At 41.1% G+C, this 15,920-nt stretch overlaps 1 protein-coding gene across 1 annotated transcript; it reads right to left on the bottom strand.

Annotated features, from left to right (window-relative positions):
- Nucleotides 1–3,887: 3,887 nt before the first annotated feature.
- On the bottom strand, nt 3,888–15,567 carry matk (megakaryocyte-associated tyrosine kinase). The gene is made up of 13 exons (XM_035177390.2): nt 15,303–15,567; nt 14,946–14,991; nt 13,633–13,746; nt 13,412–13,527; nt 12,403–12,622; nt 10,748–10,841; nt 10,452–10,517; nt 10,188–10,287; nt 10,015–10,099; nt 9,688–9,761; nt 9,306–9,501; nt 9,106–9,192; nt 3,888–6,295 (listed from the first exon to the last, which is right to left on the bottom strand). Exons 2-13 carry the CDS (start codon nt 14,952–14,954, stop codon nt 6,068–6,070), a joined length of 1,389 nt encoding a protein of 462 aa, XP_035033281.1. The 5' UTR covers nt 14,955–14,991; nt 15,303–15,567; the 3' UTR covers nt 3,888–6,067.
- Between the last annotated feature and the right edge of the window lie 353 nt (nt 15,568–15,920).

Raw genomic sequence — 15,920 nt, 5'->3', positions numbered from 1 at the left:
TGTAAGTCCCCCTGATCCTATTAGCGGTAAAAAGCAGCTAATGTGTAAATGCGCAGTGTCAGCTTACTGAGGGAGGTGAAGGGGGAGGAGGGAGGGAGGGAGAAAAAGAGAAGGAAGAGGGGAGGAGAGAGGAAGAGAGGGGGGAGAAAGAAAAGGTGAGGTGGAGGGAAGAGTGAGGTGGTGTGACAGGGAAGGTATTCATGTGATTTACTGGCTCTCTGTCATGGAAAAGCACACACATACACACATACACACATACACACATACACACATACACACAGAAATCTCTCTTCTGTGATTGGTTCCTCTGCTGGGTGAGGTCTTCCATAAGTGTTGAAATTATTTTTGCATTGACGTTTGATATTACTGATGCCACCGTGCCTCCACAGACATGTGAACAAACTGCTGGCGGTGACATCCAAATAAAAACCGTCCTACCAGTTTCAAGTTTCAAGTTTTATTTGTCATATGTAGTTAACACAGGGTCGACAAGAGGAAACCTGTCAGCTCAGCAGTGCAATAGTTCAATTGAAATGAAAATGGTAAAAAAAGAGCTTACTATAAAAATGTCAAATGCAATACAATACAGAACGAAGAATATATACAGGTGCTTGAACTCTAACTGTATGGAGTGCTTGTGAATAGTTATTGCATGTGTGTGTCAGTTCACATTTCAAAATAAAAGTGCAAATAGGCAGGAAGTAGCTTTTGCTATATGATCCTTTTCTGTTGTTAAAGCGTAGAATTAAATTAAAAGGAATCAATACATCCTCTTGTTTAACTAAATTAAATCAACATTTTTGACTCAGTTAACAGACAAACACCCTCGTGCACACTGGAAACGTACACATGCAAATATTACCCTTTTAAAAACGTTTCGATTCCAATTTTACTGTCAGACGTTTAACGTTTCCATTTGGCGGAGTCCGGGTGTAAGTACTGTTTCCTGCCCTGTTAAACATCCAATCAAAGTGCTGGGTGAGAAGAAGAGCTGACTGATTTTGTAGATAAACGGGTGGAGTTGCTTTCAAGTACTGTTTGGAAAGTTAGTCTCCACATTGATGCCAAAGCTCCTTGAAAATATGTGGCACTTTATTTTCACCTTCTGTCCAGTTCCTCCCAAACCAGCTCCACATGAGGTTCTCATCTGGAGACTGTGCTTCCTCTGTTAGACGTCTTTTCCTGCACATCTAATATAGACACATAGCACCACCTTGTGCAGTTCGGTATTTACCTATAATGAAAAGTGTAACACGGTTCATTCTGTTTCAAACACTTTCCAAAGGCAGGGGCACCAGTTCATCACAGGGGTGACAAACAATCCTTCACTCTTACAGTCACACATCAGGGTCAGTGGAGAGAGGCTAACATTAACTGTGAGAGGAAGCCGGAGCACCTGGAGAAAACCTGGACAGACACTGGGAGAACAGGATAATTAGATCCGCTGTCTTGGCTTAGAAGTCATGGTCTAAGTTCTACTATGACCCTGTGGTTAGCTCTTTAAAGCTAATGGCATCTCATGACTAAAGCCCCAAGTTTGGGAAAATATAGTTTGTGAGGTGAGTGACTTACTAGCAAGTTAAATGACAGCAGACAGAGATAATTCATTCTATTTCAATTAAAGTTGACATGTAGAGTAAAAGTAGTGTCCCTCTGGGAGGCAGGCACCTTGGATTAGAGAGACAGGTGGCTGCTCTTTACCTTGGTTTCATGAATTAAAGTGACCCCCCCTGCGTACTGTACAAAGTGGCAGCATGTCCACGTTCATCCTTTCTTATCCTGTAACCTGATAATATGACTGTGTACAGCAATGTGAAAGATCTTTGCCTTAGTAAAGCTGGATCTTCCTGTCGTGGCTTTATAGGAACCGCCCCACAATCAGTTAGATTATTTTACTTTGCATATTAGGTCCTTAGGAACAACCATTGGATGACAAGGAGTTTGAATTTCCAACAGTGAAAGAGACGATGAAGTGAGAACTCATCTTTTCTCTGTGTGCTGCTGTAATTCCACTCTTGCACATGTACGGTCAGAGCTGTTCACTTGTAAGAGCCATGACTTACACCGTGTGGAGCCTGACCTACTTACCTACTGTAGAGTATGTCCTGGGCTAAGCATATTTCACACACAGTCCTTCAGTTCTTCTGACAACCGCTCATCCGATTGACGTCCGACTTGGAAGATGTTATGCTGAAGATCTGAGGAAGTGCTGTCTCCACTGTGAGGGTTTTGGGATAAGTTATAACCAAGAGCCTAACTGTAACTTTCCATTTACTTTTAAGTGCACTATGCTGTCATCATGGTGACAATCACAACCATTTGATGTATCACATAGATTCTTTGTTGCTTCCACATTCCTCTAGTTATTGTAGGAACACAACATGATCTTGCAGTACACGATGAAGATATAAGTTTTGGGTAGTACTTAGTGTCTGAAGCAGAAGAAAGCAGCAACCCAGGGATGATCATCTACTCAGACCAAGCAGTATTTTAGGAAGAGCACATTATGTACTTAGGCTCAGAGAGCATGGCCATGCTTTTTTCTTAACCTCAGACCTTCTTTGTTCTTAGCCTCAGACCACAATCTACTTAAAACTAGCCACGGTAAGAGACACTGACAGAAGAAGAAATCAATGAAAGCGGTCGAGTTTTACTTTGATTTTAGGGGAAAAGGTCACTTCAGCAAACTCTTGCTTGTTTGTGATATGGAAGTAGTTTCACTCAGGATTTCTTCACTCCACCATTCCCAGCCTTCTCAGTGGAACCCTCAGGACAAACTCTGTTACTCACTTACAATAAATCCTTTGTTAATCATCTCCATTCTCTTGATCTGTGTTCACATCTTGGTCCTGAATCTGAATGGTTATATTCATCTTATACAGGAATGTGAGGCATTATTTATGCAAGCTTACCAAACAATAAATACATTGGTTCAAAGCAGCTGTCTACATGCATATGTAGGACCCAACGTAGTTGTTGCCTAATAAATAACCTTTGTTGATAAAGCTTTAAAGGCTGGAGAATTAAAAAATTGAGCATAAAGGAGGAAGATCATAATAAATCATTCAAAGGAAAATATAAAGTAATCCAAGACCAAACTGGGGGCAAAACCCTTCAAGCAAGTAAATTCTGAGGCTGAGCGAAGAGGGTCTACTGATTTTTACAGGTAATACAGACCTCAGTCAAAAGATTTACAGGCACATTTTAAATATTAGGACTTTAGATGATTTTTTTTTAAAATATGATTTGAGTGAGTGAGGGTTTAAATACTGTACCTTCAATATTTCAACCTGTTACAATATCATTTCTTTTACAAATCAAAGATCACGATTAAATGCTGTTTGGGTCATCCACAAGTACAGTCACATGCCATTGTGATCACAAATGTTAGGTGATCTTAATTTGATTTTACAGAGTTAAAATACAACAGTTTTTATTTACACTAGTCCCTCAATTATTAGTCCACCAATGGTAATTGGACAAATTAGGATCTTGGTGATCTAAAAGTGCGATGATGAAAATCAGCACTTTAACCTCATAGTGATCGTTTCATTGAATCTTTGTAAAACATCTTGAATGCTTTTCTCTCCTTCCACTCGATGGACAGCTCTGACCTTCCCTCTAAGTCTTGTCTCTCTTTAGGAGCAGCTGAAAGCAACAGCTGACAGCTCACTCACTGTTTGCCTTTGCCAGTGGATCAGCAGATTAAGTCTTCACTAAGTATTAGTCGAAAATAACACCTTAGACCCACTAAGAAAATCATCTCAGCTCACTATTAACATATGGGTACTGGTACAAAAAGCAGATCCCTACATCAGTGCTCCAAAAACACACGATACGCAAGGAGGGGAAAAAATCCTCCACCAAATAACGTATAACTCATCCCCTTTAAAGACAGCAAATCTTTTATTATGTTTTGTTTTTTTTTACATTTGGTTCCTTAATAAATCCTTGTGCAGGAAATTGCTGCTCATCCCATTAGAGAGCTTCAGGAAAACCCAGCAGATTGAACAAATCGTGGAGGATCCTCGTCAGCGCTGCATGATAACAACAGATAAAGGATCAAGCCTCAATTTGGGGTCCATCTCCTGGGACACAGACAAAAACCAGGCTTACATAGACTTAAAATGAAATGACATCTTTAATTTAGTCTTGTGACGTGACAATAATCCAAAAAAGGAGGTTTTCGCATGTGGTGTGTTTTGAGCTTGAAAAGTGTATTAATCTTACATTTCATTGCGTGTCTATTAGATGTGAAATTAGTGATATATGTCTTCTAATAAATAGAATAATTTAACTTTATATGTAAAATAATAAAACTCCCGTCCAAGAATAAGAAAGCATGAAACATTCTGTACCAGCAAAAATCCCAAGAGCTCTCTGGAGATGAGAGTAGTGGAAAGCAGATAACACGAGGTCGCTCCTATAATCTCAAAATCCAAATACAGACGGAACAGAAATGAGTAATAAATAACGAATTTCCTTTAGATTTAGTCTGACAAAACAAATTCAATTTAAATACACTGAATTAAAATTGAAAGAAATGAATCAAAGTCCCCCTCTAGTATCCTGCCCAGTGGAGTGTGGAGCACAAAGTGGCAACAACAGGCTTGGTTTCTTAGATGAGTTAATTTTAAACATCTGGCATTCACAGAAGTCAAAAAGCTACTGTATTGACCAAAGGACTAAAGAGTATCTGCTGAAAATGAGCAGCCACACTTCTCCTAATCATCTCTGTGCACAAGCAAAAACATTTTTTTTGTTTTTTAAACCAACTTTACTTGTTATCGACCAGAAATGACATCAAATATTTGTCACACTAAGCCCTGAGTCCGTGGCATATTGCTGAGCCTAATGCTGGGGTACAAGCAGATTGTACTGATCTGGTGATTAAATCCAGGATGAACATTGGTCTTCTTTCTTCATTTTATATGTTTCATCTTTTTTCTGACATCTCTCCCTGACATTACCTGCAAATAACCAGTATTTACTCTTCTTTTTTGACATTCTGACATTCAAACACATGACATATCATCATGAGATTTAAAATCAATGTAAAACGTTTCAACAAACATTATAAGACTTGACTGTATCATCATAATGCTTTACAATATTGCTTAAGGGTGATACTGGTGCTTTGTGTTTTTCTTACTGTCAATAAATCCCAAGAATAGACACAAAATCAACACTGTAAGGACGCGTCTTCACTTCCTCTCACTGTCCGGAAGAGAAGGAAAAGATCCTGGATACGAACATCTAGTGTATTTAGAGCCAGAGTCTGCGCAGTAGCAGTCGCTCGACGCTCAACCAATTGGGAGTCAGTCTCAGCTGTCAATCATTGCACATTTTTATAGCATCAAATGACTAAATTAAATTAAATTAACAGTTGGACATAAATCATTGTGATGAGATAGAGCCAAACTGACATAAACCATCTTTGACAAACACTTATTTGAGAAGAAGTTTGACTTTTGAGTTTGGCTCATCTCACATCTCCTACCAGGGAGGGGGTGGGATCTATGATCTGTACTGCAGCCAGCCACCAGGTGGTGATCAAGTCGCTTTGGCTTCGCTTTTAGTGAGCGGTCATTTTGTCCATCTTTATATACAGTCTGTGGCTTTAAAGGTATTTAGCCATAAAAGTGAACATTAGAATTAATCGTGTGTGCACGTTTTCATGGCAATCCATCCAGTGGTTGAGATCTTTAAGATGATTGGGATTTATCCTCTGAGGACGAGGATTATCTGTCTCATGACAATCCATCCAACAGTCTTTGAATTTCAGCCTCAGTATTAAAATGACCATGTCAGGATATGATTCAACCATTTTCGCTTCGCTCAGACCCACTGAAGCCAAGTTATTATGTTCAAGCCTCCAACTACAAAATCTTTTCTGGCATTACATCAGACCAGAGTCATTGTCTTGTCATATCCAAAGGAATCCAGTTAGACTGTTGGGTGCAAAGGAGCATTTAGGCTGGATCTTTTCATGTGATGCACAATGAGCGGGGTTAGCGGCCCAAGTGTCGTCACTTTTCTTTCCACCATGGTGAGTTAAAGACCAGGATCAGCATCCAGAGGCAGACTGGATCCCATCCCGACGCTCTGACCCAGGGCCCGGGCTGTGTTTCCCCATCACCCGCTCAAGTTTCTCCCTCAGTTTGTGGAAAGCAGGTCTTCTGCGCGGCTCCTGCTCCCAGCAAATGGTCATTAGGGAGTAAACGTCAGGAGGACAATCTTCTGGAGCCTCCATCCGATAACCTGCCTCCACTCTTTCCTTTACCTCCTTCAAAGACTGCATGATCAGGGGGCAACAAGAAAGGAGGAAGGAAGTGGGGGTAGAGAGGGAGGAGTGGAAGGTGTGGTGACATTAGCAAATAATACGATACAAGCTAAATAAACATTTTTTGAACAAATCTCATTTGTCTGGCTGCATAGCAATTACAAAAAAGGCCTCGCGATACTTTTTGCAAACAGAAAGTTAAGTTTCTTTTGGCACTGTGTGGGAGAATAAAGCATTTGTGTCATTGCCTTTCTCATTATTGACAGTATTTTGAAATCGGAGATACTAAACACACACACACACACACACACACACACACACACACACACACACACACACACACACACACACACACACACACACACACACACACACACACACACACACACACAGACTTCCTCTTTGTAAATTTGTCTTCTCTGCCAGATAACAGCAGATAGCAAATTACCAGGTGCTGAGTTTAATTGAGGGCACAATAAACTTGACTCAAATGAATTAACCTGTTGAACAGACAGTGATTAGGAGATAATCATCTACATTTAAAAGGACACCACCTCCTTATGTATTGTGCAAAAGAGACGTCAAGGCCTCAATGTGCCAACTGTCCCTTCCATGCTGCCTGATCCTGCCGTCCTCGCTGAACCATTGGCCAAGACACAAATCACCTGTGGTCAGGGAGCAGGGATTACAAGACAGAGAGGAGCAAACAGGGCCCTGTTTAAGTAGCGTACTTCCTTTTCAGTCTCTCCATTACCGTTTCAACATGATCCCTGTTACGTCAACCTGTTGTCTCTTACACCAATAGTGCTCTGACCTCGGTGACACCGGTAAAGATTAAGATCCTCTTCCTACCAACACAAACAGTTTATAAAAGTAGATTAAACTACCTAAGAGCAATACGATTATTCCGACATGTTGCCCTATCACAATGTACTGTAACAGTAGAGGCTCCCCTGTGAAGTCTCTCTGATAAACCTCTCTCTTCGCTGACGCAGGACAATGATGTCAATGACCTGAAGCGATTTCCTGCTCAGACGTGCTAAGTCAATCTAGTGATGACGGCCTAGTGACCAATCTGACCACTCGGCTTGGCTGCTTTTCCACTGACACACCTTCCGTGTGATAAGACATGAATCCTGACATGACATGGTACAAGAGTTAGGTAACAAGCCTGATACTCCTTCCTGTTGCTGTGGGCTGAGAGGGGAGTCAGTTCATATTTTCATCATCATCTCTGTTCTACTAGAGTCGAGTTGTCAAAAACCAGAGGGATTAGGAGATGACTTTACTCCGCTGGCACACACAAAACAAATCAGATTATTTGGTGCCATCACAGTAACCTGAAGTTGTAACATTTCTAACAGCTGATTTGAGATCATTTTAGATTAGAATAATCATAGAAATACAGCAAGACATGCTGGAAACAAGTTTTCACTTTTTTCAATTTTATGGTCACTCCAGTTTGTCATTTGTGTTTATTTAATGTCAGATATTGAGTATTGAGTGATTCTGTAATTCATTGCCAGTGGTAACAGGTAAATCCCTGCATATCTATACACTGAAAACAAAATGGTGTCTGGCATCTTGTTACTTACTGGGGGAAAGTTGAGAGGCTGTTTTGGCCAAATCAAACTTGTTGCTGTTGAAATGTGGGAAAAATAATAATTTCAAGAAATCCAAAATATCCAAAAGCACCACTTCATTACCTGATCATTATTACTGTGACATTTCTTGAAAAATTTACATATGGTTTGCAAGTTTAACTTCGGAAAAAAAAATCTACTCTCAATTAAAATTTCTTGAAATCCAAAACATCCGAAAGACGGACATACTCATCACTGTAAATAATAATGTAAAATAATACAATATTGTTGTGTTGGATGAACTGTCACCAAGGACATGCAATCAATGGTCCATATGTTCTGGTCATGTGACTCAATGTTTGAAGTGTATTCATCTATATGCAACAAAACAATATACCCTGATCCATGCATGGTGATATTTGCTGTTTCTCTAACAGGACAAACATAGCATCACTTCATACCAGTCAAATGCTGTAACATATAGTTCAGTGACAGTATTATGATTATTCCTCATCAGACAAAGGCCTGATTCTGCTCCTTTATACAGCGGATCAAACAAGTTATGTTGTCTCCTCGACTCTGATCATCACTTAAAAGACATAGAAGAAGCTGGTTTCCCTTTTTTGATCAGGTGGTGAAGTTCTTCATCTGACCTGATTTTGTTTTTCTCTTTCTCTCGAGTGCAAACATTCTGCACACACTCGTACACCCTGCACTGCGCAGCTGCTGTTGTCACCGACCCCCCTCCCTGCTTCTCTCCTTCAGTATCCCTGCGTGCCTACACAGCTGCTACAGAAACAGTCCATCACCAAACAACTGTACAGTGTGACAGGCTGCTTCTGCCACTCAAATATTATACGTAAAATACAAATGGAGTCTGTGTTTCTACAGCTGTCTAACGTTCTTGTACTTGTCTCTGCTTTTACTTTAGGAGGGGTTGTTTTGAGTCTGTTGTTATTGTGGCTATCGTAATTTGTTTTGCTATATCGAGGAAAACTGAGTATATAAAGTGTTTAATCACAAAAAGGATTTATCATAAGTAAAACCTTGTAGGTTTCATATAGGGGTGACGTCTCTCAACATCAACCTTTGTCATTCATAAGCACAGAGAGAGATTCAGCTGAGATGGGGGGAGTGCAGTTTCTCAGACACATATTTGACACAGACACACACACACACACACACACACACACACACACACGTTGCACACCAACAGTGACATATATTAGAGCTACATACCATCTTCGGGTAGGGCAGACGACCGTATGAGAAGATCTCCCACAGAAGAACACCGTAACTCCAGACATCTGACTTTGTGGAGAATTTCTGCAAGATGAGAGAAACAGTTTGTTATTTCTGTATGTAGACAGTAGCAAATCTAATGTTAATAATAATAATAATTAATAACTAATGACGGGTAAAAGAAAAGCTCTTCAAACCTCTTTCTTCAGAGCTTCGGGGGCGGTCCATTTGACCGGCAGCTTGATGTTATCTGACACCTTGAAGTCCACCTTGGTCAGACCAAAGTCGCTGACCTTGGCCACAATGTCGTCAGAGACCAGGACGTTACGAGCTGCCAAGTCTCTGTGAACCAGCTTCTTAGACTCCAGGTACTCCATCCCTTCACACACATCACTGCAGCAGCAAAACACGCAAAGCCACACAAACAAGTCTCAGGTGACTTTCATGAAACACACTGTTCAAACACTGTACGCTGCCCATCTGTCCACACTGTCCACACTCTGCACACAGTATGTTATTTGCTATGGAGAACACCCACAGAATCCAGATGATATTTTTTTAATTCTCGTTTGAACTCACAGTGCAAAGCCGAGCAGCTGAACTGAGGTGACAACTGAACGTCCCCTTGTCCTGAGAAAATTAACGAGGTTTCCCTGCAACACAAAATCAAACGATACAACACATCAGTAATGTTCCATAAGGGGAGTTCTCTACACACAGCAAGCTAACTTGGGGGGGCTAACTATTTGATGCTCCAGTATATCTGAATATCAGCATCAACTGCTTTCTAACTAACATATCACATAACTCCACTTTGTTTTCATGTTCAGTTACTCTACATTGTGATCTGTATTTATTGTGAGAATGTTGATATGGAGAACCCACTGATAGACATGTTAACTGTACCTTGCCCATGAGCTCTGTGACAATATGGAGCCCTTTGTGAGGAATGACGCCCAACAAACGCACCAGGTTTTTATGCTGGAGCTTCCTGGGAAACACAGAGTTTATTGTGTTGATTCATTCTTCACATGGTTTTGGCAGAAGCTGAATATTTTAAAGTGCTGAAATGTTCTCACGTCATAACGGTTGTCTCCTGCAGGAAGGCCTGGGCTGTGACGTCACATTTAATGGTCTTTACTGCCACCTTCTGGCCCATGTACTCTCCTTCATGCACAGCTGCGGGGACAGTGACACATTATCTACCCATCACAGATCTTAGATATGACAGCACTTTACTTCTCTAGGGAAACATGCTCTAACTCTACTTCCGCTACAAACCCTGTGAGCTACAAACCCTGTTTCTTATAAAACCAATAAGAAAACAAAATAAAAAATCTCACCACCAAACTCCCCCTCTCCAATCTTCTCCCCCAGTGTGAGCTTTGCGTTGTCCAGCAGCCATCCAGCTGTGGAGGAGAGACACATGAACAATCTAAACCTGCCTCGTTCTTTTACTTTCTCTTTTTGGTCATCGCTGTGAATATTTGATATTCTAAAAAGGGACTGCTGATGATTAATTCAAATCATTTCACGAGTAAACCCTCTCCTTGATAAAACGTTTTTGAGTCCTTCTGAGGAAAGGCACTGTTGTACCAATACCATTTTCTTTGGACACAATTATAAATATGAGACTTACTTTTGGACAGCTCTAACTCAGCTGACTTGGCTCCTTGTTTTTGTCTGGGCTTGAGAAGAGTCGTAGCAATGGAGCCTTTGTATTTTGAGTAGAACTGCAGAGACGCAAACACAACAGCAGATATTGATCACACACATCTGTGGACATGTGACACAAGTCGCTGCACAATGTGTTTTTGTTATTTTGTATAATCATAAGTATTTGTTCAAATATGACTATTGTCTATATTTATTATAGACATTCAGTTATTTATAAGATGTTTTTTTTTATTTAGAACATCTGTGATTTCCTCTCCATGTTCATACTTGTCATTAAAATGTTACCACTATTGTACATTTATTGTTTTCTCTCGCTTAAAAAAATGATCACAAGCTCATTGAATCATCGACACAGAGAGTTTGAGCTGTGCGTCAGTACCCTCAGTACTCAGGAAGCCATATGATCACTGTGGTCAGGACTGTTGCCCGATGAGGAAGCAATGAGTGTTCAACCTTAACCTAGAAAGTAAGACACGCTGTACCACACGAAAGGTGTCAAGATACTGGTCGGTGTCTCTGTAAGGCCTCTGTTTTCTAATGGTAGAAGCATAAAAGGGCAGCAGCTGAATCGAACTAAAATAAATTGGAGTTCCTGCAGAGCGACACATTAAAGTCTGGTTTGGTACGGTCAGCCGTCTGCAGGCACAGGGACACAGAGGTTACAGGGGAACATGATTCCGCCTAAATATTGACGCGGACCGTCATTGCAACGTCTTCGCAGGAGCTTTTCGGCCACTCTGACTCAGACCTGACGCCATCTGCGGCTCGCTGATAAGATGCTGCAGCCAACTGTGGGAAGTCGATCTCTGAACCTCACTGCAGCTGAGCTTTCAGTCCAACCCCCATGAGATTTCCTGTTGGTGTTTTAGTTTGACATGTGGAGTTAAATTAGACACTGGTGGGGTTTAGGCCGACTAATGGCCTACAATGATCAAATATCTGTTTGTGACCCAAATTATGACCTTTGTGTTAACATGAGAGTGAGCATAAGACAAGTTTCCCTACAGATGACAGTGTTTTCAGTCTGTTGGCCCAGCACTTCAGTCTCAATTTAAATATTCCACGGCTTTGGAGATCCTCCGACTTTTGTATTTTAATGAATGGATTAAATTGAATCACCAGGAAATTTGGCTCACAGATACGTTTCCTCCAGTCCTATCATGAGGGTCAATTTTCTTTTGAAAAATCTCATTAAAAATATTACATTTTATGGAAAATATGTTAATCATCTGATGACCCATCACATTGCTCTTGTTCCCAGCCCCGGGTTACAATCTGCAGGCCAAGGGGATTGAACTAAATTTATCAATTGATAATTTATGCTGCTGTCCCAATTGTGAAGAGGTCAAAACCCCTGGAGCCACAGGCCACAAGGCAAACAGCTCTGCTCTCACACTAAATTCTTTATACTGCAAACTATTTTGCTTCTCTGTATACACCTTAGCCATAAATGGATTTGTGCCTGGAATCCCTTCACTGAAGTCTGTTATATGACAGGGACTTTTTGAATAATGCACATCGAGTCCTCAGGCAATACTTTTCTTTTCTCCTCACAGATGTTGTGAACACTGCAGCTGGACTTTGTTCAAGCTTTTCTTCCACTTAATCTTCTCTCACCTCAATCATGTCGATAAGGTTGTAGAAAAACTGCGTGTTGTCGATAGTCAGCTTGTTGTCCTGATAAATCACTCGGTAGTGGACGACCGCTCCAGAGACGCTGACGCACAGGACGTAGTCGCCGGGGTGGCGGATCGACTCTCGCACCAGGAACAGGCCGTCCTCAGCTGGCTGCAGCTTACACACCGCCTCTGGACCAGAGATCTTCCCGTGGAACCAGCTGATGAAAGACAGCACAGGGTGAACCACATGAAAAAAACTCTTTGTCTCTGCAAATCATGCTGATACTGTTTCTGTTTGGGTTCACAAAAGAGTCCCAAACATTTCACAGTTGTTTTTTTTAAAATCAGACAGGAGGTGATCGCATCGGACCAGTAGTTGATTTTTGTAGGGGATGACGTCGCCTTTAAACGAAAAATACAAAACATCCCTCCCACTCAATTCATCCCCTCTCAGTCACAGTGCTGCATGTTCAGATAGATAGTTCATTTGTGGGTGCTCCTAAAGAAATCACAGGATCGCCATTGTATTTGTAAAAGTTGAAACCGAATGGCGTCAAAAGTCCTTACTCTCCCTCTCCCACACAAACACACTGAGGATCTGTCAGATTCACCATCAGCATCACCAGGAGAAATCCTTCCTATGTCAGTGGCCAAAATTATATTGGTACAACAGTGCCTTAAAACATCCATAAAGATGTTGCAGTCTTTGGTAGATACCGCGTTCTCTGTTACTCTCCAAAGTAAAATTCACACCAAGTTTGGTTAAAAATTTGTTAATGTGCTGTTGAGTAATTTTTGATTCCTAGTAAAAATGAACATATCACTTACTGCACAGGACTAACCAACATTTGGCAGTTAACTCATAAAAAGGGGAAGTTTGAGTGATTTATACTCAGGGTTTGTTTGCACGTTCCAACGGCAGCCCACACAGAGTGGTCACAAGATTGGTTTTCCTGTGAGAAGCTCGAAAAAAGAAACACGTGCAAAATTCAGAAGATGCGACGTACGGCATGAGGCTGAGGCTGGGGTTGACACGTAGAGCCTCTCTTTCACGGACACTGGTGGAGTTGATGAGCCCCTCTTTCTCTGTGGTGTTGTGTCTGGCTTTGTAAAAACCCTTCCTCTGAAAAAGAGCCATCGGTCTTATGTCATACAGTGAATCACAAAGAGTGATGAGTATGTAAATAAGTATGAACTGTGCCTTGGATTCAGTAAAGCATGACAGTACCGTGCTAATGTCCACAATAGTGAAGATGTCTCCTTTGTGATAAGCCAGTTCTCCAGGTTTGGCTTTTCTGTGGTCTCCTTTGGCCACACACTGAGTCCCAGCAGTCCAGCTCATCTGCAGAGACAATTAGGAATCAGCCCGCAACTTTATAATATATCTGAAATAAAGGCAGTCAGAATTTACAGGCTTTTTATGGTTATTAAACAACTAATTTGTAATAATCTGTAATTGTAATAGTATTTATAGAGGAAGTAAGATTAGAAACTCTTAGTCTAAGTTCACTAACTTCATTGTTAATTTCAGGCGCACCAACTTAATTTAAATCATCATTTCTATATAATATATGTTTTAAACCCACTGGTTCTGAAACTTTTTATAGGATAACCCCCCTTCAGAGGGCAAAAAAGATGACCCAGTGGTCACCACATAACTTCCCGTATCTGCCGTTCAAAATTTAAATTCTCTGGTAGAGTCATGTAACCACCAATTCATAACATATGTGGGCAGACCTGCTCTGCCACAAAAGAACAGGGGAACCACAGATTGAAATGACAAGGGAAGTAATTCATGAAAAAGGATCCACTCTGACTTTTAGTGAAATAAATATCTTCCAAAAACTTCCACCTGGTCACCCCCACTGATTCAAACCCAAGTGAATTGGGATTGATCATTCGTAGAAAGTTAAAGTGATGCTCACCTTTGCTAAATGTTTAGTTTTGAATTTAGACATTGGAGCTGTACCAACTATTGTACTGTAACTACTGTAGAAACTATTAGATATTTATGGACCCCCATTATAATGTAGGACCACACTGGGAAAATAATTGACAATGTAGTCCAGAGCTAGTGGGTCGACATGTTCAATTTATCTATTGGTCTTTATTCAATCAGATTAGTCCCATGGAGATCAAAAACCTCAGATACAAAGAAGACCTGGCCAAGTCAGTAACACTTTCAACAGCAGAAGGAATTCAACACATTCAATAACATCAAAATGTATCATATAAAACAATTGCGCACAGACGACCTGTACGCAAGAGATTCAAGAGAACTCCAACACCAGAAACACTGACTTCCATCTCTACGCCTACACACTGATCTCGTTGTATTAAAATGACTCAAATCTAATTCCAATTATTTTATAAATCTGAACATATTGCTCAATAGAAGACTTTTTCAAATTTAGATGAAACTCAAATATGTAGCTATTGTTTTAGATCTCTAAATTCAGATCAACAGGGAAACTTTGACACCACGTAAAATCAGGGTTTTGAACCTGCTCCTACACACTGTCCTATGTTCCATGTACATACCTTTGCCATGAACAGGACAAGGGCTGGAAGATTCTGCTTGGATCACCTGTAAAGGCAAGAGGGGGGGGGTCTATGAAAACCTCTGAATAGCATATGCTGCTGTCCACGGTGTGTGTTCCTGTCTAATGTCTGGATTTGTGCATGTGGAGCAGCTGCTGTCCAGGAAAACAAAACAACGGAAATGAAACAGGTCAATACAATAAAACAATCGAGATGTTGTGTACAGATGTTGACATGTGACAGATGTTGACATGTGTCTGACTGCTCGTGTCGCAGGGATTTAAAGTGACAAGCAGCTGAAAGCCTCCCTGACAGCTTGTTCAGTGTGGATGCTGCTGGACATGAATGTTTCAGTACCTGCAGCTCTCTCTGTCTCTCTGTCTCTCTGTCTCTGTCTCTCTGGACAGACGCTGACAGCCTCCTCTCCTCTCCTCTCCTCTCCTCTGTAAACTGCACGAAAACAAGCCCACGAGTTCAGATCCTCTCCGTTTCATTCAGCGGTGACGTGCCCTCTCCTCTTCTTCATCTGAACAAATCGACAGGAGCACAATCCAATAAATGTCACGATCCAGATGTGCCTGCAGCTGCGGCTGCTGCTGCCGCTCGCGCGCCGGTCTCCGTCTGTCGGGGCCACTTCCTGGATATTTAGGAATATGTCGTTTATATTTAATGAGGCGACGTAAGAAGTGACGCTGGTGGAGTGAGGGACTTCTCGTTCGTTGTTGGTCTCTTGACAAAGTCTAAAACGGAACAATGACACACACACACGCGTGTCTCTTATGAGGACCACCACTGGCATAATGCATTCCCTTGCCCCTAACCTTAACCATCACGACTAAGTCTAACCCGATAACCTAAACCTAAATATAACCTGATAACCTAAACCTAATTCTAACCCGAAAACCAAGTCTTAACCTTCATAACGTCCGCATAATGATGGTTTAGAACCAAAATTGGTCCTCATAACTATAGAAA

The sequence above is a fragment of the Hippoglossus stenolepis genome, chromosome 14 (genome assembly GCF_022539355.2).
Source record: "Hippoglossus stenolepis isolate QCI-W04-F060 chromosome 14, HSTE1.2, whole genome shotgun sequence".
Classification (NCBI taxonomy): Eukaryota; Metazoa; Chordata; class Actinopteri; order Pleuronectiformes; family Pleuronectidae; genus Hippoglossus; species Hippoglossus stenolepis.
This window is presented reverse-complemented; position numbering and strand designations above follow the sequence as displayed.

Bases quoted from the DNA above. Each gene is read 5' to 3' on its own strand.
- matk (XM_035177390.2), bottom strand. The intron at 9,762-10,014 runs GTACAGTTAACA...TTTGTGTTGCAG, and splicing joins TCACAGAGCTCATGGGCAAG to GGAAACCTCGTTAATTTTCT. The intron at 9,193-9,305 runs GTTTGAAGAGCT...CTCATCTTGCAG, and splicing joins CCGAAGCTCTGAAGAAAGAG to AAATTCTCCACAAAGTCAGA.